This window comes from Mytilus trossulus, chromosome 7, assembly GCF_036588685.1.
Source record: "Mytilus trossulus isolate FHL-02 chromosome 7, PNRI_Mtr1.1.1.hap1, whole genome shotgun sequence".
Classification (NCBI taxonomy): domain Eukaryota; kingdom Metazoa; phylum Mollusca; class Bivalvia; order Mytilida; family Mytilidae; genus Mytilus; species Mytilus trossulus.
The window spans coordinates 11,710,338-11,733,685 of record NC_086379.1 but is presented as its reverse complement, the minus strand read 5'-3'; the positions used below and the strand labels follow the sequence as shown (position 1 = coordinate 11,733,685).

Here is a 23,348-nt window from a genome sequence, read left to right as displayed (position 1 = left end):
TATAGGTCTCACTATAGTATCGAAAAAAAATACTTGAGAAAACAACCACCAACGCTTACTCTCCAACAACTCATTCCAATTCAAGGCAAGCTTAACAGCATCAAAAACAATCTTTTACTAGTAGTTTATTTTTATGATATCCTGCAAATAAAACTTGTGTCAATTTGAAAAAAAAAATCTGTAATATAAAAAAGTATATGGGGGTCGACTAATATTTATCACACATAATCAGTACAAAACGTATACTCACAGCGAAACACAAAAAGCAATGGAACAGCGCTTGCTAACTCAAACCCACAGCAATACCTTCAACTTACCTCCCAGTAATTTGAAGACGGCCCCAAGCAACTGAATTCTTTGCTAATTGACGATAACGACAAAACAAAGCCATGGTGTAATATCAAGACAATTAAATCGTTCGAAGAATCAAACATACACCGGCATGATTTACCCAAACAATCACACTAAATGATAATAACATTTAGACAACATCGGGGCACATCGAGATATATGGTGTATAACATGTGAGGAAATAACGTACGTGTGGTAATTGCAAATACATTTTGTAATTCAATACTTGCTTTTTAAGATGAATTACCAACTTGAACACAGTCGAAACTATCTAAAACCAAATTTTCTCTACAAAACCGATAATAAAATTTGTCAGTTGCAATTGTCAGTCAAAACTAATTTTCGATCCAAATATTTTAATAGCAGGATGTTCAAAAATCATTGTTAAACGTATTTATAAACAAACTATTTCATTTTATTTTGAACACAACATTTTTAAATACAATAACATTTTAACCTTGTAGTCATTCATCCGAAGTTACTTATAGTACACGGGAAAGTAAGTAAGTAATGTACTAGAAAAATTAGCAGGCTGAATCAAGCAATTTGATTGAACGAGAAGTTGTATGTGCTAAGTAATCTTCATAAGTAAACAAATGATTTTATATTGTAAAATAGTAAAAAATTTAGTCAACCATATAAAGTTGTCCTTTTAAAGGGTGTAAATCAAAATATTTTAAAACAGGAACGGTCTTATATCCGTTAAAACGTAATGGGTGCATTGAGAATCTAATTTTACACCGTCACGATTTATAGGCATACAAAATGAAACTTAAAATGTTCAACAATGTGAAGGAAATATTGTGTTAAAACAATTTCCCGTTTGAATACACGTAACAATATGTGGTAAGTGTTTTATATGTATATAGTTGTATCAATAATTGTTTATGTAAAAATAATAAAATTGAGAATGGAAATGGGGCCGAATGTGTCAAAGAGACAACAACCCGACCAAATAAAAAACAACAGCAGAAGGTCACCAACAGGTCTTCAATGTGCACAGTTAAACTCCAATGGGATTGAATGCATGTATAAATCAACAAATTATTTAAGTTTACAATACATCATGAAAAACAATAAAAGAGCAAAATATTATATACATATGTATATATCAGTAAATCGCGCTTTCTCTTTAGCTAAAATTCTTTGTCAGACAGTTTCAAGTGGAATCAAAAGTTAAAAAAAACTTGAAAGATATGGCTCAACATGAATACGATATAAGAGAATATTCGCAGGGTACACGAATGCCACCCATGATCCTAAACGCAACCTTTTATAGTATAGCATAATAATCCTAGTATAATAGATGTACTGTTTATAATTGTTTAATGTATAATAGTTAAATTTGAAATACCAAAATATTCATATCTGTTCGAGATATTTTGTGTCTTTTGCTTTTGTGTATATAAAAAATAATGAGATGTACGTGTCATTATTCATGGCTTCATGATCCTTTTAAAGATCTTGCTTCTTTTATTCATATTTTAAATGTAAATTGAAAAGGGTGTAGCGGCCCGTATCTGATCATTATCATTTAGTAGACTTTAGATGGTATTAAATATACAGCCTATTATTCAAATATTTAAAACAAATAAAACTATAAATCTATGATCTTTCCAATAATAATGTAATTCTGAAGGTAAACAGATAAAGTAAATAAATCACAATTGTTTGAATTATACATCAATATGCTGCATATATCCCTTAGGAAAAACCCAATATTCTTTTAAAAAATGTATCCGAATTCAAAGAAATCAATTTCTAAAGAACACATATAGTTGTTGGTGGTGGGTTTGATCATTTAAGTATTCATACGGCCCAATTCATAATTACACTTCCAAAGTTTGATTGACTAAAATTACATAACTTGAAATATTATCGAAAATGAAATAGATATCCTGTTGAATTTCATAGGTACACCCATATATCTAATGTTTGAAATAAGAGTACGTAACTTAACACTCCTCTATCAACAACACACCATATAAATATACACATAGATACAAGGATGTCATTATATTTACGCGGTCATTGTTATCACACTGAATTATATTTTTAATGAAAAACAATATAAAACATTTTTGACATTTTCAGGTAAATTCACGTTATATGAAATTTGGATGACACAGGCGTAAAATGGACCCGAGAAAATGGATCAAGATATATTGTTGGATTATAATGGAGAGAAGAAAATGTAAGTAATATCGCCCATATCGGGATACACATATATTTCTTCTTCCGTTTTTTTGTAAGTCTTTCAAAACTGTTTTAATGTAATGTTATCAGATTTAACATGGGGGGGGGGGGGGGGGGGGGGGGGGAACTCGAAGGAAATGGTTTTCGAAAGTATCTTAATTAGGACTAAGACAAGCAGCGATGTGCAAAGGGGATCTTATGACATTTATAAGTCCTAAGTGATGGTTTTTGAAATTATCTTAAGATAAGATAATTCTTTAAATTAAACAAAAAGTTAAGCCATCACAATATATGTTGTAGATGGTGTTCATGGTGTCAGATCCTCAGCAATATATTTCCATATTAAAATTTTGTCTTTATTTAATATAACACATGTAACACATTTATTTTGCTACTATCAGCCTTCTCATTCATTATAGGTTTCATTTAACTCTTTAAAGAATTAAATTTCTGTACACAGCAATTTATGAAATGTTCCATGTTAGGGGACGGTTGGTACACCTTCAAACTGATTTAAGCTCGCCACATTCTGTATGTGCATGCCCTAATCATGCATCATGCAGGAGACTGTAATTCAGTGGTTGTCGTTTGTTGTATATCATATTTGTTTGTCGTTAATTATTTTGTACATAAATTAGGACGTTAGTATTCTCATTTGTTATTAATTTTGTCATTTCGGGGACTTTTATAGCTGACTAAGCAGTATGGGTTTTTGCTCAATGCTGAGGAAACCCACAGGCACTCGTCTCAGATTCCCCCTATATACCTTTGTTATTTAAAGGTATATAGCGCATTAGGGAAATTTTTTTCTGAGACGAGTGGCTGTTGGGAAACCTATAGTTGTTATTTCTGTGTCATTTTGTCTCTTGTGAAAAGTTGTCTCATTTTAGCAATCATATCACATCTACTTATTTTCGTATTTTTTCTATTATCGTGTCTTTCAATAAGTAATTTAAGTGTCTATTGGAAGTTAAGCAAATAACAAAAAGTACTTGTAATACACATTTGTTAGTATTGCACACCAAGGGAGAATAAAAAAAATATTATGCTGCATATACATGCATTATATGCATGTGTACAACGTGCATAAATTAACCTCAATATCTGTTTAAACATGATGATTTTTCCAAATTTATTAAACTACAACAAAAGACTTCAAATATTTTAAGACGTTTTATTATATTACATCATAAACACCCAACCACAACAACTACAGTTTAAACAACGCATTGATTGTAAAAAATAATTTATTGTTCATCACCTCTACTTATTATGATAGTTTTATGATTGTTTGAATTTCTTGTGATGTATGACTGAGATAGATTTTAGATATTCCTATAAAATATCCTCGTCTTAAGACGCCATCAATAAATAGCGCCCTTTAGTATAAGCTGGATATATTTAATATATATGTTCCTGGTGTAAGTTAAACAATTTTAATATTCAATGTTAAAGAGTACAAAATCAAGACTTCTGGTATAGGTGACGTTAAATAACTTGAAATATCTTACATATTATACACATCTCGAATGTGAAGAAATGTAGGAAGGTTTAACTAGACAGCAACCAAACAATGCAATAAAACTATAGGAGACAGAGAGTTAAAATATCAACAATATGCCTATTTGAAATACCAAAAATTTCGGAAACCGTTTCTATGCTATCAAATATTATACAATTACTGTCTTTTGATGAGGTAAATGTGTGGTTTTATTGACTTTTGAAAAACGGATATTCACTGAGGCCAACGGCCGAAGTGAATATCAGTTTTTCAAAAGTCAATAAAACCACATATTTACCGAAACAAAAGACAGTAAATGTTTTATTCCATATTCCGAAAGAAATGAATGTTATAGAAAATATTTACCAAAAGCAATTGTAAATCAAACGTTTTACCAAAATTGTACACGAAAAAGCACGCGACGTTTTGCGCGGTGAATATCCTTTTGCCGCAGGTGAATATGCTTATTTATTCAAAATCCCATTCATATAGAAAACCTACTAAAAGTTCATAAATATGGAATAAATTTTAGTATTGAGCTCGATCGTTTCATGAAGTAATTTAAGTACTAATTGTTGATGTGCCTTTCTTACCACAAATTGCATCTTAAGTCTGTGATACGACAAAGTGCAACTTAAATTAGTGCATCTGTGCAATGAAAAAATGCAACTTTAAGTCTGTTCTAGATATAACAAAGTGCATGCAGCACGAGTTTGTGCTACGACAAAGTGCCATAAAAGTGTGTGCCACAACAAAGTGCCACAGCAAAGTGCCACAACAAAGAGAAACTAAAATCTATCTTTCCCGCAACAAAGTGCAATTTAATTCTGTTCCATGAAAAAACGCAACTTAAGTCTGTCCCATGACAAGGTGCATCATTTGTCTGTACCACGACAAAGTGCAACACAAGTCTGTCCTCCTACAAAGTGTAACTTAAGTCTGTCCTCCGACAAAGTGTAACTTAAGTCTGTCCTCCGACAAAGTGTAACTTTAGTCTGTTCTCCGGCAAAGTGAAGCTTAAGTCTGTCCTACGACAAAGTGTAACTTTAGTCTGTCCTCCGACAATGTGCATCTTAAGTCTGTCCTCCGACAAAGTGCAGCTTAAGTCTGTCCTACGACAAAGTGTAACTTAAGTCAGCAGAGTTCTCGCAAGTCTGTGTGTTTCCTGTTTGTCCTTCTATTGCATAATACTTCTTTTGTAAACCTTTGGTTGTCAAACGTTTGAACCTGCGGAACGCTACTTTTCGAGTTTATCATACGACACATGCTATGTTATAAAATCAAGTTGTATTTTAACTTTTGTCATAACTTGTATGAAAGAACAAATATTGTCCCTTAGTAATTACGCTAAGGTAAATAGGTCTATTGCAAAGGCTTTAGTACGACGACAACTATTTTGAGGATATCGGTTTTTATAACGGTATTAGATTAGCTAAAAATGTATGATATTTCAATCGTTTAACTGTATAAATGACCCAATGCAACATATTTTAGCCTCTAATATCAATAAAGAGGCATTATTTGTTGTAATGCGTATCTGATGCGAAAGTATTAGTACCGTTAATGTTATAATAATGTTTCGCCCACAGTCATTATAAGTGTCATTTTGTTAGCAGATTTTTACGGAAGCGTATTAGCGCCACCCAATTTTTTACGCAAACTTTTGCGAAATAACGAAAACTTTGAGTCATAACGCAAATATCTTGATTTCAATAGTTCATTAAGTTTTGTATATATGTCCGTCTGTCATTCATGTCGCTTTTGATTTGCTAGTAGATAAAAAAGAAACATTCATACAAGGCCAACTCATTATGATAAATATGCATAGAAATAATGAAATACTTGAAGTGCAATTCTTCATAACTTAAGACTACTTTCTGCATTAGAAAAGTACACAATTTAATAAGAAAATAGTCTAGTATAATTATATAGGCATATTTAAATTGAAAGATAAAAAATAATGTCAAACAATTGCGAAACTTTCAAGTCAAATAGGCAAAATGATCTTTCTGTTTTAAAAAGTATTATTAATAAGGAAACATTTTTTTTTTTAATTTTGATGCAAGAAATCTCAGAATATGATAAGGATTCTTTAATAGAAAGTCATTCAATTTTCATTTCAATATTAGTGAAGTATTTTAAAGATGCTTGGGTAGCAATTTGAATGGAGAGAATACAATTTATTAATAAAACATCTTCATTCTATACATTTATTGCCAAAATGTAGCTTGTTTGAATCTAACCAACTCTACAAAGTTTTCAAACGAGAGCGTACTTTGGTAGTGTATTTATTTTCGGTTATAGCTATATTTAGCAGGGTTGATTTTTTCTTTGGTATAACCTCAATTTACTAAATTTTCTTTTTAATCATTATATATACTAGTAGTAACATGGATATCGTTTTGGGAGGCCTTTATAGTTTGCTGTTCGATGTGAGCCAATGCTTTGTGTTGAAGGCCGTTCTTTGGCTATGATGGTTTATTCTTACGAATAGTGACTTAGATGGAGAGTTTTCTTATTGGCACTCATACCACATCTTCTTATATTATCCTGCTCATTATTAGTCAATGATAGGTTCTAATTATTCAAGCATTTTAATTTACTTTGCAATGACTACAAAGGTGATAAATTTTAATATATTCAGCCTCCTCTATTAATAACTGCTGTTTTCTTTTAATCTCAAATAAGAAATATAAAACAAATGTTTGCGTTATAACGCAAAGATAGGAAGAAAAAAATGTGTGGCGCTAATACGTTTCCGTAGATTTGATTAATTTTAACAATGTGTTACATTTAGCAATTATAGATGATTAAAATCATTTTCCAAAGTCCGTTCGATCATTAAGATTTTGTACAGTATTTTTCTATATTAGCATATTATAATCATTAAAGGAATTGTATTGTGAGACATTAATATACATAGATTTTAATCCCTAATGTAGTAAACTTAATGTCACTGAGGATGTAAATTACAAAGAAGGAGACCATTTTCATGGATTTGACATGTACATTTGATTCTGATTAATCACTATCACTAAGACTGATATAATTATAGATATATTCCCGTCCCTGCTCAGTGCATTTTCTATTTTTGGGGTATATCATTGTATTCAATAGACCACTTTCGAGTTCATCCGTCACCGGAAAAAAACTCGTCAATTATACGCGCCTTTATGACGTCATTTACCAGATAGAGGGGGTCGCCTGTATCCCTGCACTATTAACGTTCATCAAGCGTCTTAGTGATCGTCATTGTGCAGGATAAACTATAAATAATTGTTGTTCTGTAGGTACCTAATGACAATTCCCAAATGACAGCAGTACTGATTGTTAATTTTGAGAATTTAATTTGCCGAATAATTCGTACAATATACAATTATAGTTTTCCAACCAGTCGCTCAACATTAGAACGGAAGTGACGACGCCCCTAAACGCACAAATGACGTTCACTCAAACCAGAGTTTTTGACGGAAATGCATCGAACTCGAAAGTTGTCTATTCGTTCTCGTCTACAATTTAACGGCGTGCACAAAGTTGACGAGAACTTCAAAGTGCGCTTTTTAAGGTAACACGATACCGAATGGCATATCTCCCGATTTCCAAACTTTTTGGCATACGCGTTCTTTGCACCGAGTTACATCGAAATATGTAATAAAAAATGGGGGTCACCATTTTTGTTTTCTTGGTATTTTCATTGGAAAACGTCGATTTGGGCGACAAATTTACTTAGGTATATAGGGGAAATGCCTGTTTTTCGGCTAACCTTTTTAGATTTTCCAATGGATGGCTATGTTCTTATATACGGAGAACAACAAAAAACTAACATAATATTCAGAATTACAAACTGAATTCATACATGTATAGAAAAATCATATGTCACCATCCTTGTTTTTGAAATAAATGGCTTCAAAATTGATTGATACCCTTAGAATTTGACCGAAAACGTGTGACGTTATTGAATACAGAATGTAACGTTATTCTCCAGAGAAATGGAAAACACAAAATGTGTCGGGATCTGAAGGGTGTTTATTTTATTTTCGTTTCCCCTGTCAGGTTTCCGTAAATTTCCTAGTGATGAGATTCTACTGATATAATTTATTTCGAGTGAAAATAACATAAAATGTTTTACGTGTGATTCATTTGAATTACTGAGTTTTTAACTCCATCTTTTATGACAATGGTGTTGTCATTGCTTCATCCATGTAGAAAAATAGTACTTTAAAAATTCGATTTAGTTGACAGTGATATAATTGCTCTGTTTTGGATGGTTGTTAAACGTTCAGTGGCAAATAGTTCATGCATGATAAATAAAATAACAAAACTCAAAGAAAAGTTCAAAACTTTTCATGATTCTTGACTTGCTACGTACATTTGTATAGTGTACTTTGCGTGGTGTAAATGTGCGAGTTGCTTGCTAAGCAAGTCGGACAAACATTGCAAACTGTATGCAAAATTTCACTATTAGTTCAACAGTCTGGCATTTGTGGAAAATTATTTTATAAAACAAATCTTGAGATCATATATGCATTCTTTATAAGTAAAACAAACTGCGAAACATAAAAGCTCAAGCTTGAAATTCCACATGCAGGAGATGTTATCCGGAGTCTGTACTGGGCGGGCCTTTATAATCTATCAAAATGCCTAATCAGGCAACCTGTCATGAAAAAAAAAAAAAAAAAAAATCCAGACGGTATGCGTACCTTTAAAAAACAGGTGCACAATTTAAACCTGAAGCAAAAAGACTATCAAGTGTGGGATTGACGGTCGAATTTACACGGGTGAAACAATATGATGTTGCGTGCTCTATTAGTTTCAAGTGGCGATTTTGAATTGTAGGATTGATTGCTGGTAACTTTACGTCCAGTGGCAAATATTTTATGCATGTTCAAGACGCAGTTTACAATAAATAATACATCCCGCACAGCCAAATGGACGCCTCACTTTAGAAGCATTTTACTGCCGGTCGGAAGAAGACCAAGTGACCAAATTTTTATCCCTATTCACCCTAGGCCTTGGGGTGTAAATTGTAGGATATAAACAAAATATAAAATTATGTGCAATATACAGTGTCAGAATTATAAAAGGTTTTTGCACTCGCTACGAAACAAGTGGAAAGCTCGGCGAGTCTCGCTTTCCATCGTGTTTCTAAAACTCATGCTAATACATTTTATACTAGTATTACAATATGCATACATGTATATGATTTTTTTTTATATAAAATTGAGAATGGAAATAGGGAATGTGTCAAAGAGACAACAACCCGACCAAATAAAAAAAACAACAGCAGAAGGTCACCAACAGGTCTTCAATGTAGCGAGAAATTCCCGTACCCGGAGGCGTCCTTCAGCTGGCCCCTAAACAAATATATACTAGTTCAGTGATAATGAACGCCATACTAATTTCCAAATTGTACACAAGTAACTAAAATTAAAATAATGCAAGACTAACAAAGGCCAGAGGCTCCTGACTTGGGACAGGCGCAAAAATGCGGCATGGTTAAACATGTTTGTGAGATCTCAACCCTAATAAATATATATATATTTGTGCATGCTTGCTTGTTCTAAAAACTTGTTCTTCTTTAATTTGCATTCTTGTTCTAAAAACTCCTTTCAATACTATGAAACTCCTCGGGCTTTTCCAGACGATAAGGTAGCAACCATTTGATTTTCGGGGGGAAGGGGGGGGGGGGGATGTTTTTGACCCTGAGAAAAAAAATTGTTTGTCTCACCCTCAGCTGCAACTATGTGTAATGCTAAAATTGAAAGAAAAAATATGTTTTCGACTTGTCGCCAAAAAAATAGATTGTCTTTCGCCAAAGCCGATAAAAGAAGTTTGTTTAGAAAAAAATCCATAGCCCCCCCCCCCCCCCCGAAAATCAAATGGTTGCTACCTAAGTATGTGAGCAATATGTCCCTCAGGGCCTTTAAAGGCAACTATGTTAATTCTATTTCAGTCGCGTTGTCTCCAAACTTGTACATGAACATTATTTCCACCTCAAATCACACAAAAAAAAAACCACTACAACCAAATACCCATGCAAGCGTAATTAACACGAAAATGAAATCTAAAGGATTTCAAGATCTAGCTATTTCAGTCTCTTTTTTCCGTTTGAATAATAATTAGTCAGTCGTTTGATTGTAAATTTGGAGAATTTTACAATTATCAATTTTGAAATTCCCGCCTCCATACAAACAAACTATTTTTGTATGAGTTGCAAAGTCTGCTTGTGATGTGCATTATTGTCTAATTCTATCCGTATTGTCATCCAGATAAATTTCATTTTTCCATTTTTCCAGAGCGGTGTTTTAGACGACCATTTTAACAAGAATTAATAGATGTACCAACAATTCCCCGTGTTTTTTACACATCATCCTAAGTTTCTATAGATTATATTTCTACTTTCAAAACAAAATTTCATGGTTCATCATGATCAAGAAAAAGTATTTATTGCAAACATATACCAAGAATAAAGACTTGTGATAAAACTCAGTCTATTATATGTAGATAATCGTTCAGATGCTTAAATTTTAAAGAAACAGAATATTTAAAAGTAAAGTAATACATTTTTAAAGATTTTAAAACAATGAGCAATAATAAAAAAAGTTATTAACATTTTCTTCATCGGTCAGGCCATCAGTCTTTGCTCCATCAAGTATCCAGAAAAAGTTACCATTAAAAATGTCACATAAATACCCAATATTTTTTTTTAATTTTATCACTTTGTGATTGCAAATACTGATGCATTGGCAAGCTTGAATGTGTGAACGTTATTCGATAACGTCAGGAACGATAACTCGTGGCGTAACGTCATTCGGTATCGTGTTACCTTAAATAGATTTATACAACCTTTAATAAGATATTTTTTGAAAAAGATTTTTTTAAAAGATGATAAAATGATGAATGCATACCATTAAAATCCACATCACTATAGTAAGGTAAATTAAAATTTAATCTATAAAGTATGAAACGAATATATAGAAAACGGAAAAAATACGACGAAACTTGTAACATTAAATAAGCATTAAATAGAGTTTTTGACCTAAAACTAATACAAATTCAACATCGTATAATAGAATTGTTCGGATTTGGACTCGGACATCATACAAAATTCACCACAAAAAAATTTAAAACGATCATGGTAGATAAGTTTGGAATGATCCCCGTTATGTGTAAGAAGAAGTCATTTGCATGGAAGGACAAAATTAATATTCGAAAAGGAAGAATCGATAAGAAAAATATGTATTTGCAATCTTTTTATTTTCAAAGTAACTTGGCATTCCAAATGTGCATAACCAGAGGTTTAGAATAATCTGCAAAATATGAATGATGCGATAATCTAGACTGATTAACAAATAACTTTTTTTAATGTCCAGGCAGCTATTATGTCACAATCTAAAAATACGTTTTAGCGCTATTTTCCGAAAAGGGTCCACGACATAGTCGCTAATTGTTTCCATTGCACAGCTCTTATTATATAATTATTTATATTTCCAGAATGTGCATGTGCTGCAACTTTTTGTTCGAACGAAAAGAAATAAGTTGAACGTAAATGTTTAAAGTTATGTGATAATCTAAGTGTCCAGTGTTACGCATTTGTTTTCTGGAGGAAAAAGCCGACGTCGTAAACGATTTTTTTTTATTTTAGTACAAAAGCGTGAGGGATTTGCAATACATCATTGTCAGATTAGATACATAGAAAAATTGAAGTTCTCTTGAAATTCTATCACAATATGGTTCTTTTCTCAGTTTTAATTTCTAAGGTTTCCTAAATTTATATGCCGGAACTCTGAAGTTTTATCAGCAATATGCTGTATTGTGAACGAATCGGGTATTAGACTTTTTCAACATCTCTCGACACCGACTAATGACAACTACAGTTTACAGGTAAAATGGATCGATGGGTTCTCTCAAAGACAAACAACATCATGATTATCCTTACGTAACATGTTGGATTGGCGGTTTTATACTGTTTCGACAATATAGTTTAAGAATATATATATATCAACCAAATAAATCAATAAATATATGTATAGTGGCCGGATGCACCTGTTCGCGTTTTCGTGACTTCTCCTTTCATTTTGCAAACGCGAAATTGGGAATTCGAGAAATCGATAAAGCAAAATCGAGAAATTGAGAAATCGGGAAATTTGGGAAATCGAGAAATAGGGAAATCGAGAAATAGGGAAATCGACAAATAGAGAAATAGATAAGATCGGGAAATCAATAAATTGGGAAAAAAGATAAGATCGGGAAATCAATAAATTGGGAAAAAGATAAGATCGGGAAATCGAGAAATCAAGCAAGCAAAAACGCCAAAACAAGAAAGAGAAAACACGAAAACGCGAAAACGCGAAATGAATTCTCGATTTTGCGTTTTTGCTTTCTCTTTTTTGTCGATTTCCAAATTCTTTATTTTTCGATTTCCCGATTTCTCAATTTCTAGATTTCGCTTTCTGGATTTACCCGAAAGCACGAAAAGGGGTTTCGTCCGCATCCGTCCACCATACATATGTCTCTGTCATATAATATTTCTATTTCGTATGTATTTTCATGACATTTCATGTTGAATTGCTTACACAAATATTCCAATCATTCTGAATCCTAACCCATATTCTCTTCACTTTTGTGATTATGTGAGTCTTTCGCCAAATATTTGCCGCAGGCCAATAACGATTTAATTTGTTGGTGTAAAAGCTTTTATGATTTTTTTAAAAAATGAAAAAGGATACTGGACCGTCCGTCCGTATCACACTTGTGAACACGACCAACTTGGTGTTTTTCAACCGATCTTCACCTTAGTTGATGTACATATTCAATTTCTAAAGGGATAATTACATATTGATTTTTTTTTTGTCGAAGGAAATTATCACTTTTTTTTATCAACGACCTTGATAAATTTTGAAAAAAAAATTATAATTGACCCCTCATTTCAATGTTACAACATTTAAGCAGTGATTGGTGAATGCAGAATTCAAGTGGAACACCAAATTTGTGAATTGAAATGATACAAAGTATATATTGAGAACATTATGGAGGCATCCAAGGCCAAAATTTACAGACATGTGCCACCCTTGTCAACCGAAATAATCATTGTTTAATTAAATTTCAACTACAATAAAACATGAATCTTTTCTTTCGTTTTCCAAATTCAACCAGGACAGCAAGAAGCTAAACGTCTAAATGATGAAATGTGACTTTTTCTTCTTCTTTATAATAAATTAAACATGTAATTTGGACTCTGTAGAAAAGTTTTATCATTGTCAATGATTAAAAGCAATACAATCAATAATGATCTCATTTTTTAAAATTTTTGAGACGACCCTTCACATTTTACCTGTCGTAGTCGTTCTCAACTGTAGGTGTCGAGAGATGTTGAAAAGGTCTATTACCAATATACTCAAGAATTAAATGCTCCTTTTTGTTTTATTGGTGTGTAATTCTAAAAATATGCACACGGTCAACGCTTTTGTAACCCTATGAAATTAATAAAAGAAGCATTCAATACTTTCAATTACATTTTTTTCTAGGATCATGAAAACACGATTTCTATCAAGTCTTTCTTTTATCTATCTGTCCACTTTAATGAGTGGACGTTCATGTCAAAATAGCGATGGTTTCATTGTCAATTTCTAGATGTTAGTCAAGATATGAGCCTGACTTAACTGTATCTGTAGTATCCTTTATCTCTAGTTCGATGAAATAGATGCGTTCAATATGGTCACCAAATTTGGAATTAGTTAGTGAAAGATCGTCATCTATACAGCGGGAAGAAGAGTTAAAGGATATTGCGTACTTCTTATCTTTCTTCCTAAGAAGTTCCTGTATGAAGTCAGCCTCATAATAATAAAGAAACAAATCGACAAAGAGAGGGGCACATTTGGTTCCCATTAGAATTCCGACAGTCTGTTGAAAAAAAGTACCCCGAACGTAACAAATATATGTTGTCAATCAAAAAACTAAACAACTTGATAATGTTTGTTTCAGATATTTTTTTCTTTGAATCAGAGTGATCCTTTACAAAGTAGGATTTATCCCTCCCTAAGACAAGATATTTGTATCTACGTTGGTCATTCTTTTTTAATGAAACAAAGCAATACCAATCTTTTCAATTTGTCTTTTAGTTTGGAATGTGCAATACGTGTGTAAAGTGTAGAAAAGTCAAATGGTTTAATACTATTGCAAGATAAAAAAACAGTTGGATTGTATGTACTCTAAAAAGTTCTTCGGAATTTTTAAGTAACCACATCTGATTCACGCCACCTCTAGAATAGGCAGTTTCACAATAACTTTGAAGCCCGTCTTTAATTGCTGATAAAATAGATGTTAATAGTTTAGAGAGAGGTTTGGTGGAGCACTTGGAAGACTCAGCAATATACCGTTGTTTGTAAGGACACTTTTGTAGTTTAGGTATCCAATACAGTGATGGAAGAACCAGTTCTTCATCTTTTGTTTAAATTCCAAAGGAACATAGAACTGACCTTTAATTATCCAGGATTTCCTCTTTGATAAGTGTCGTGAGGGTATATGTTGAGTTTCAAAGTGAATATTGTCAGTACCTAATTCGTTTACCAAGCAGTTAATGTAATGAGTTTTACACGCAAAAACGATAATGTTTGGGGCTTTATCTGCGGGGATAACAACATATTTTTCATGGAGGTAGGATAAGTGTTTTTGCAACATTTGGGTCTTTAAAGATTGAGAAAGATTGACGTAGCATGGACATTGATAGCCCCATTCTTAATTCTGATTTGTATCAACGACCTCACCACATGAATTCCTTCTGAAAGAGTGTCTTCGTCTTCCTGCATGCAGTTAGCCCATTGCCTGGCATAATCCTCGACTGAATCCATCAACACTTTAAAGTTGTAAGATACATCTAGATACTTTAGCGAAGTATCTACATATCATTTTCCATAAAGATATTTTCAACAACCATCTAGATACTTCTTGAAAGCATCTAGTTATTTTTAATTAGTTTCTAGATGCTTCTCACAATATCTAGTTGATTCGCACAAGTATCAAGATGCTTCCCACACGTATCTGGAAGCTTCGCAGATGCTTCATAGAAGTATCTAGATGCTTCACACAAGTATCTAGATAGTTTAGATAAGCAACTAGTTACTATGACTAACTATCTAGATGGAATTAGACTAAAACTGAATACAAATACTTTTCAATTTTCTTAGAACATGTAGAAGTATCTAGAGTTTTCGACCATCTAGATACTTCAGTGAAGCATCTAGATACTAATACGAACTATCTAGATATTTGTGCGAAGCATCTAGATATTTGTGCGAAGTATCTAGATTTTTGTGCGAAGCATCTAGATACTTGTGCGAAGCATCTAGATACTTGTGCAAAACATCTAGATGGTTATACGAAGTATCTAGATGTAAAATGCACCTAAATGGCACCATCGCTATTTTGACATGAACGGCCACCCATACACTTTATTGTGTAAGCTCCGGTCATCACGAATCGGTGTTGCATTTCGATGATTTCAGAATGACGCGAGGATGTAAGCAAATCAAATGATAATGTAATTATAATGAACATACATATAAGGTTTTTATATATAAAAAAAGGATGTGGATATGCTTGTCAATGAGAGCTGTTCTAATTGCTGCACAACATTCACGTTAAAAAATTGACAATGTATCTCCCCTATATGAATGAAAAAATAACAGGGTGAACATTTCAAGGACTTAATTTTTCGGCTCTTCCTTGACATCATTTTCATGCATGGTCTTGAGAAACGATTATAGTCCGTCGGACGGAGACGATATCATGATTGGCTGACCCGTGTTAAAGGGAGCAATATCTCTTGCACGTTAAAAAACTCTTACAGATTTTAAATAAAAGCAGGCTTATGCCGCTACAAGGCAGCATTCGTACCCGTAAAGTGGCGAGGGATTGATATAAGTTGTATTAAGTTGTTTACCAATCCACTATAAATAAATATGTTTTTAACTAAACAATAACAGGGGAAAATACATACATTTATTTATGGGAAGTATAAAGGAAATTTACTGATGTAGATTTTGTCAAGATTTATTTAATATATTACCCACATTAAATCGGTAATAGTAAATTGACATAAGACATTAAGAATGGGGCCCAACAAGGGAAAGATTAAGATTTCCATCCTTATTTTTAAGTGCATTGGAAAAAGAATAAAACAAGTTCCGGATAATTTTGAATCAATACAATTCAATTATCCGTGAAAGTTCGGTTAATCCCAAGCGGACATACTTGTTTCTGATATCAACTATCAAAGTTAACTGGAATACATGAAATATAAGATTACGTTGAGAAAGGGACTACTGAATTAATGAATACCAGTTTAGAGGGAACGTTTTTCGCTTGTCTTTTTTTTTCGATTTCATTTCAGATTTTTCTTCATATATTGTTCAATTTCATTCGGCTGTCATCATGGTCATGGTTGGTAAGGGTTACTATGTATTGCGACATTTGTTTTCTCAAAAGTATTCATTAATTATAAAGATAAACCTTCAAGTAACTAGATTCTATTCTGCAGTATATTGATAGTTATATAATATACATATATTTTATTGTAATATGGTGAAGTTGTTTGTTATTTATGTATAATGATATATATATATATATATTTGACACATTCCCCATTTCCATTCTCAATTTTATGTGTGTATGTGACGCTAATTGTTTTCATTGTGTTTCAGGTATAGTGATCCCGTGTTTAACCTGTGCCTTTGTGTTGATATTCTTCGTGTTCCAGACGGACGTCAACAAATTCCCATTTTTTGAAGTCTTCGAAAATTCGATGAAAAATGAAAGAACAACAAAACGTAACTCGACGGAACACACTTCACTTTCTTTTAAAGGAAATGGAAACATTCCAGTTCTATCTAAAAACGTTAGAAATGAATCAACAACAAAAATGTTCCTGAAACAAACCACATTAAATTTGACTACTAAAGGAATGACAACTTCTACTATAAATTCAACACAATCACCCCTGAAACAAACCAAATTAAATTTTACTTCTAAAGGAATGAGAATTTCTACTACTAAAGGAATGACGATGTCTATTACCAAAGGAATGACGATTTCTACTACAAAAGGAATGACAAATTCTACTACAAAAGGAATGACAAATTCTAATACTAAAGGAATGACAATTTCTGATACTAAAGGAATGATAATTTCTCTAACTAAAGGAATAATAATTTCTACTACAAATCCAGCTATCAGTGCAGTTAGAAACAATTCTAACAATATTACACATTTTTTATGTCCAAACTTTATGGGCGGATTTGGTAACATGATGTTCCAATTGGCCGCACACTTTGGTGTTGCAAAGTCTAAAGGTATGCGGGTTATTGTTGCAAACAACTCGGAGTTAAATCGTGTTTTCAAACTAGAAGACATTGATATCAGAAATAATATAGATATTTGCAAGACATTTATTTCCAGAGGAGAAAAACAAAATTGCGCTTATGATAAAAATATACTCAACTTTAACAATTCTCAAAACATAAGACTTGGACAATATCTTCAGTCTTGGAAATATTTTTATGATTTTAGAAGCCAACTTAGGAAACAGTTCACATTTAGAGATCTTTTACTTCAAGAAGCAAAAAGTAAAATATTTCAAACAGTGAAACAATTCAATATAGGATCATCAAGGGACGTAACTCTAGTTGGTGTTCATGTACGCAGAGGAGACATGGTAACTCATAAATTTGGATATAATATAGCGACACCAGAATATTTAACTAAAGCCGTGCAATACTATAAATCAAAATATAAGAATGTAATATTTATCATAGCATCTCAAGATATTCCATGGACTAAAGCTAACATGCCAAACAACACAAACGTTGAATACTTGAATAGTCCGAAAAGGGAGATAATCGTAGCTACTTTATCATTATGTAATCATACCATAACAACAGTGGGGTCATTTAGCTGGTGGATAGGATGGCTTACAGGAGGAGAAGTTACGTATTTCAAATGGCCAGCAAAAGAAGGATCTGGATTAAGAAAACAATACAGCAAAGATTTTTTGGATTTTTACTACCCGGGGTGGATTGGAATGTGAACGGTATAACTTCTGGATATAATATTTCAGAAATATCTAAATATGAGTATACTTTCCGAAACATTTAAGGTGACAAAAAAGTATATAAAGTTAGCTTCAATGTGCACGATTTATCTTGGTGAATGGTTACTTTTGAATTAGGATGAGAAACATCAAACGTTAGATTCAAGTAACGAGATCTCCCATACCCATCTTTAAAGAGGCCAAAAGTGTTGCATTAACGTGTATGTAGATACGATTGTTTTACCTCTCTTCTCAGAACAGTTGACTGTTTTATTTCAGGAGAGGATTTTTTTAGGGGACAGTGTGTGGTTTCATCGTTTTGAACCTTTTTGCTTACCATGGTTATTAGTTGTTGATGGGTTATCTCAGAATGTAAAACCATTCAAACGGAGGTAAAAAAAAAAACAATTAAAAAAGGTGCAAACAAATGCAGCGGGTTTAAACGTTTTAATAGGTACTAAACTTAACCCTTACCAGAAAAAAAGTGTACCATTACAACATAAAAAGACACATGCACAATAAAATATCAGTGAAATGGCTCAACTCAATTAAAAGACATATAAGCACAAGCGAACAAACACTGAACGAATAAATTTGATCAATGAAACAATTTGAATACAAAACCAATAAAATAAGGGGTGAATAAATAAAGACAACAGTAGTAAACCGATATGGTAAGTAAAATAATTTCAGAGAGTCAACTATAGAACATAGAAACCCTAAACAAATAACCTTACCGTCAAATAGAACAATGTACACCGGTAAAAGAATATTATTTTGTTGTAAGGTATACAATATAGAGATAGAAAAATATTGAAAACAACACTTATAATATTTTTTTGCGTCCGAAGCTGTTTTCTGGATTTACCTTCAAGAGGAACGCTCAAGCAAAATATTTAAAAGCCGCAGATGTATAAATACCGAAACAGTTGACGAGCTTTATGACAAAAATACCTTATACACAGCCAAATCCATCTCCGGTCAACTGTGCCTGAGGAAGTTGAAACCTTAGTTTCTGTAAAATTAAAAAAAATAATAAACGGACCAATTGAGAAAGGTTTGTCATATTTCATGTCAGTTACAAAGAAGACTGATATCCTCGGGGACGTATAGCCCACAAGCAGAGGTATTGAAAATAAGCACGATTTAAAAATAGCCAGCACATTGATCCAGGTTCTGTCAATATGTGCCTTTTTATGTGTTGTTGTAAAAAGAGTCATTTGCATAACGCATTTATTGAATCAGCGACTTGCATTGAAACGTTATATACTAGTATGTGTTATCATTAAAGTACACGATGCATTTACCGTTTTACATTATATAACCAAGCATTTACCGTTTTATATTATATAACCAAGCATTTACAGTCTGCAATCTTGATTGTTGAAGTTAATTGTTATTTGTCTATGTCGTCAAGACAACAATAGAACGACACGAATGATTTGAGAACTTTACGTAACTTTGTATAGACATATCGTATGAATAATATTCTGTTAGAACTCATCGTTGCATTTTATCTGTAAAACTGCTACCATTACAGGTCATTTTTGGGATTTACAAATATCTAAAATAAAAATCGCAAATTTTAATGTATACTTGTGGACTTGGCTTATCTCAATTAAAAGACATATTAGCACACGTAAACATACACTGAACGAACATATTTGATCAATGACACAATGTTAATACAAAACCAATAAAATAAGGGGTGAATTAACAAAGGCAACAGTACTATACCGCTGTGAGATGTTAAATAAATTCAGAGAGTCAACCATAGAACAAAGACACCTTGAACAAATAACCTCACCTTCAAATAGAATAATGTAAATACGTAAGGTATGCAGTATAGATAGTGATAGAAAAATATTGAAAACAACACGTTTAATAATTGTATGCGTCCGAAGCGGTTTTCTGGATTTACCTTCACGAGGAACGCTCAAGCAAAATATTTAATAGCCGAGGATGTATAAGTACCGAAACAGTTGAAGAGCTATAAATAATACAAAAAAGAAGTAAAATCCATCTAAGGTGAACTTTGCCTTTGCGAGTTGTAACCTTAGTTTCTATAGGGGCAATAAGGCCCTTATTTGGCCCAAAAATTACTACAAATTTTAAAGTTATTATACATATTCTTAAATTACTGAAAACTTGTCTAAGATATAAGGTACTAAGAAAAACAAAACAAATTTGACATCGAACAAGTTACCATGGCAACAAATCATAACCTAATTTGCATAATTTGTTAAATTTCATGATTTTCCTTGTTTTTCATCAAATTATAAGTCTATTTTAGACTGAAAAAGTATGTGCACACCCAAGAACCAACTTTATATTTGGTGAGAAAATGCCAATAGTTATACTAAAGCTTTTTTCTGCGCAGGATGTTTCCACAACGGAAATAAAGTCAGAAAACTGCATAAATTCTGTATTTTTCATCGTTTTTGTGAAAAACAGTACATATTATGACGTAATTGTGACGTCATCAGATAAAAATCTGGATGTATTTCATTTATATTTCTTGACCCTATACATTTCTAAACATAATGTGCCAATTTGAAATAGTTATCAAACATTTCATTTTCTAAGGCCAAAACTAGGCCTTAATGCCCCTACTCCTTTGAAAATTTATAAATGGATAATTTATAAAGGTTTGCGATAAATAATGTAAGTTCCGAAGTACTGACTACTGAGCTGATGATACCCTCGGGGAATATATAGCTAACAGTCCAAAAGATCGAAATAATGCATGATTTAAAAATAGTCAGCACATTGTTCCAAGTTCTGTAAAAAAAAGACATTTCATAATTTGCATAATGCATTTATTGAATCAGCCAATTGCATTGAAATATTATATGCTAGTATATGTTATTATTATAGCACAATATGCATTTAACGTCTTGCATTATATAACCAAGCATTTTACAGTTTGAAAACCTGATTGTTGAAGTAAGTTGTTATTTAATTTAATTAAAGAATTCCCTATTCTAAAACGTACATGTATATAAATAGACATATCGTTTGAATAATAGTCTGTTAGAACTCATCGTTGCATTTTATCTGTTTAACTGCTACCATTCCAGATTAACTTTTGGGATTTACGAATCATCTTAAATAAAAACCGATTTTTTTTTTTGTATACTTTGTTGCCCTTTGAGGAGCTCAAGGGTACAAATATTTCAGATTTTTTTTTCCTTTTTTTTCCATTACACATTTTGTTTATTACTTTTTTAGCTGTTACTTTATCAAATGGTACAAAAATCAACCAAAAAGAAATCAATTCGTTTTGGCTTTTCAGGTGTATATATATTATTTAAAAAGCTCCAAATTATCTCCCATTGGTGCATAAAAATTGAAATATCGTTTGTTTTTACTCATTGGAGAGCTATATTTTTTTTATTAATTTTTCGATCAAGCTGAACTTAAATTTAACAAACGTAAAATTTGAAGGTTTCTGTAATTTAGTTTTTTATTTCAATATTACCTCGAAATCCATTTCTCATATTAGTTCAACAGAAAAAAAGAACCTTTATGCTTTTTTCGAAGGCAGATTGTGAGCTTAAATGGACAGACACCCCATTTTTTTTCTTTCTATTAAGTATATGATAAAGTTCATTCATAGAAAAGTATAGCGAAAACCTGTAAAAAAATGTTTATACACGCGAGCCCCCTTAATTGTGAAATTTTACCCGAGCTTAAAATAACCCACCAAATCCGAAAAGCAACCGCGCTGATTTTAGCTTGATTAATCATAAGTTGACTTATGTATATATGCATTTTGGTTAATTAATCATGACTCTATTCAGAATTGAAATTTTCTTCACATCTCATTGTGTGCGAAGAATGAAAATTTAAGGATGTAGAAACCGTTTCATATATCATTTTCTTTTAAACAAATATCGTTTTGAAATCATTTTTCACATGCCATCTATCAGAATTCAAATTATGTTTAATAGAGCTGTAAATTGCCGTGACTAGTACATAAAAAGTGTTCGTGTCCCCGTAATGTTAGTCTACTTAATAATTCCTTCTGAAATTTTTCTTTTTCAAGAAAAATTAATATGAATTCATAAAGTCATTATCGAAACCCCTAAAACCTTTATATACTGCTTAAAATAGTTTCTGTCATAAATTACATCATTAACAACCAATCAATAATACAAAACTGTATGGAAACAAAAGATAAAGCATATACACCCAATTGCAACTCCCAGGCAAACTCATAAATGGGAAGTCCATAAACACATGTCAATCAGCAGAACAAGTCACAAACATATTTTATTCTCTTGGAAATCTTTATCAGCTATGCAGTGGATACATCAAGGGATCATGTTAGACAAAGATGCTTTAGGATTGATATATCTGTATATGTATATGACGTGGGGTAATGTATTATTTGAATAACGTAGACATATTTTTATAGAATGGCTGTATTTTGTTTTGGTAGTCTATTATTATATATTAGTTTTATCATCCAATCTGCAAAACACTAATCCAGATTTTATTTTGATAGAATATTCACAAAAAATACTTTCTAATAAATTAATTTATCCATGATAGATTATAGCAGATTTTAATTTACCAGGTCTTAATATAAAGATAGTATTAGGTACATTATGTTTGCTTTCTATTTATATCTATTAAGATTAAAACATAATGTTGACTGCTATACCCTTTTTTTGAAATTTTAATCTATTATGTTTAATTTTTTGTTCGCACAACGTTGTCTATATATTGGAATTTTGTATCATTGTCATACAATTGAGAGGTTAAGATATCCATAAAACAAGTTTAATTCACCATTTTCTACACAAGAAAATACCTGTACCAAGTCAGGAATATGGCAGTTGTTATTCATCGTATACTGTGTTTGAGCTTTTGATTTTGCCATTTGATATTGGACATTCCGTTTTAAAGTTCTATCGGAGTTGTAGTAAAAATGTCATTGGTAAGTTTAGACACAGACACCATCGTATAGATCAACCAATTCGGAATGGTGTCCACGCAATATTCGGAGTATTTATTCTTTCCTCCTCACAAGTCTGTTGAAGCTGTTTCTGCGTAAGGGGCACACGCCTGTGTATGAAGTCCGTATAATGAAAACATTCACGAGCATGACGAATCAACTGAGATATATAATCTTAGTGTGAAGTCGTCCATCTGTGTCAATTTTGAGGAAACAATCAAGATATGACACAATTATCTAGTACCAGCAGT

General features: G+C 32.1%; 1 protein-coding gene across 1 annotated transcript; it reads left to right on the top strand.

Moving 5' to 3' along the window:
- The first annotated feature begins 929 nt into the window (after positions 1-929).
- On the top strand, positions 930-19,668 carry LOC134724637 (galactoside alpha-(1,2)-fucosyltransferase 2-like). Its single transcript, XM_063587778.1, has 3 exons — positions 930-1,197; positions 2,446-2,545; positions 16,750-19,668. The coding sequence occupies exons 2-3, from the start codon at positions 2,488-2,490 to the stop codon at positions 18,129-18,131; spliced, it is 1,440 nt and encodes a 479-aa protein (XP_063443848.1). The 5' UTR covers positions 930-1,197; positions 2,446-2,487; the 3' UTR covers positions 18,132-19,668.
- The last annotated feature ends 3,680 nt before the right edge of the window (positions 19,669-23,348 follow it).

Bases quoted from the DNA above. Each gene is read 5' to 3' on its own strand.
- LOC134724637 (XM_063587778.1), top strand. From the start codon at position 2,488: ATGGACCCGAGAAAATGGATCAAGATATATTGTTGGATTATAATGGAG. The intron at 2,546-16,749 runs GTAAGTAATATC...ATTGTGTTTCAG, and splicing joins TATAATGGAGAGAAGAAAAT to GTATAGTGATCCCGTGTTTA.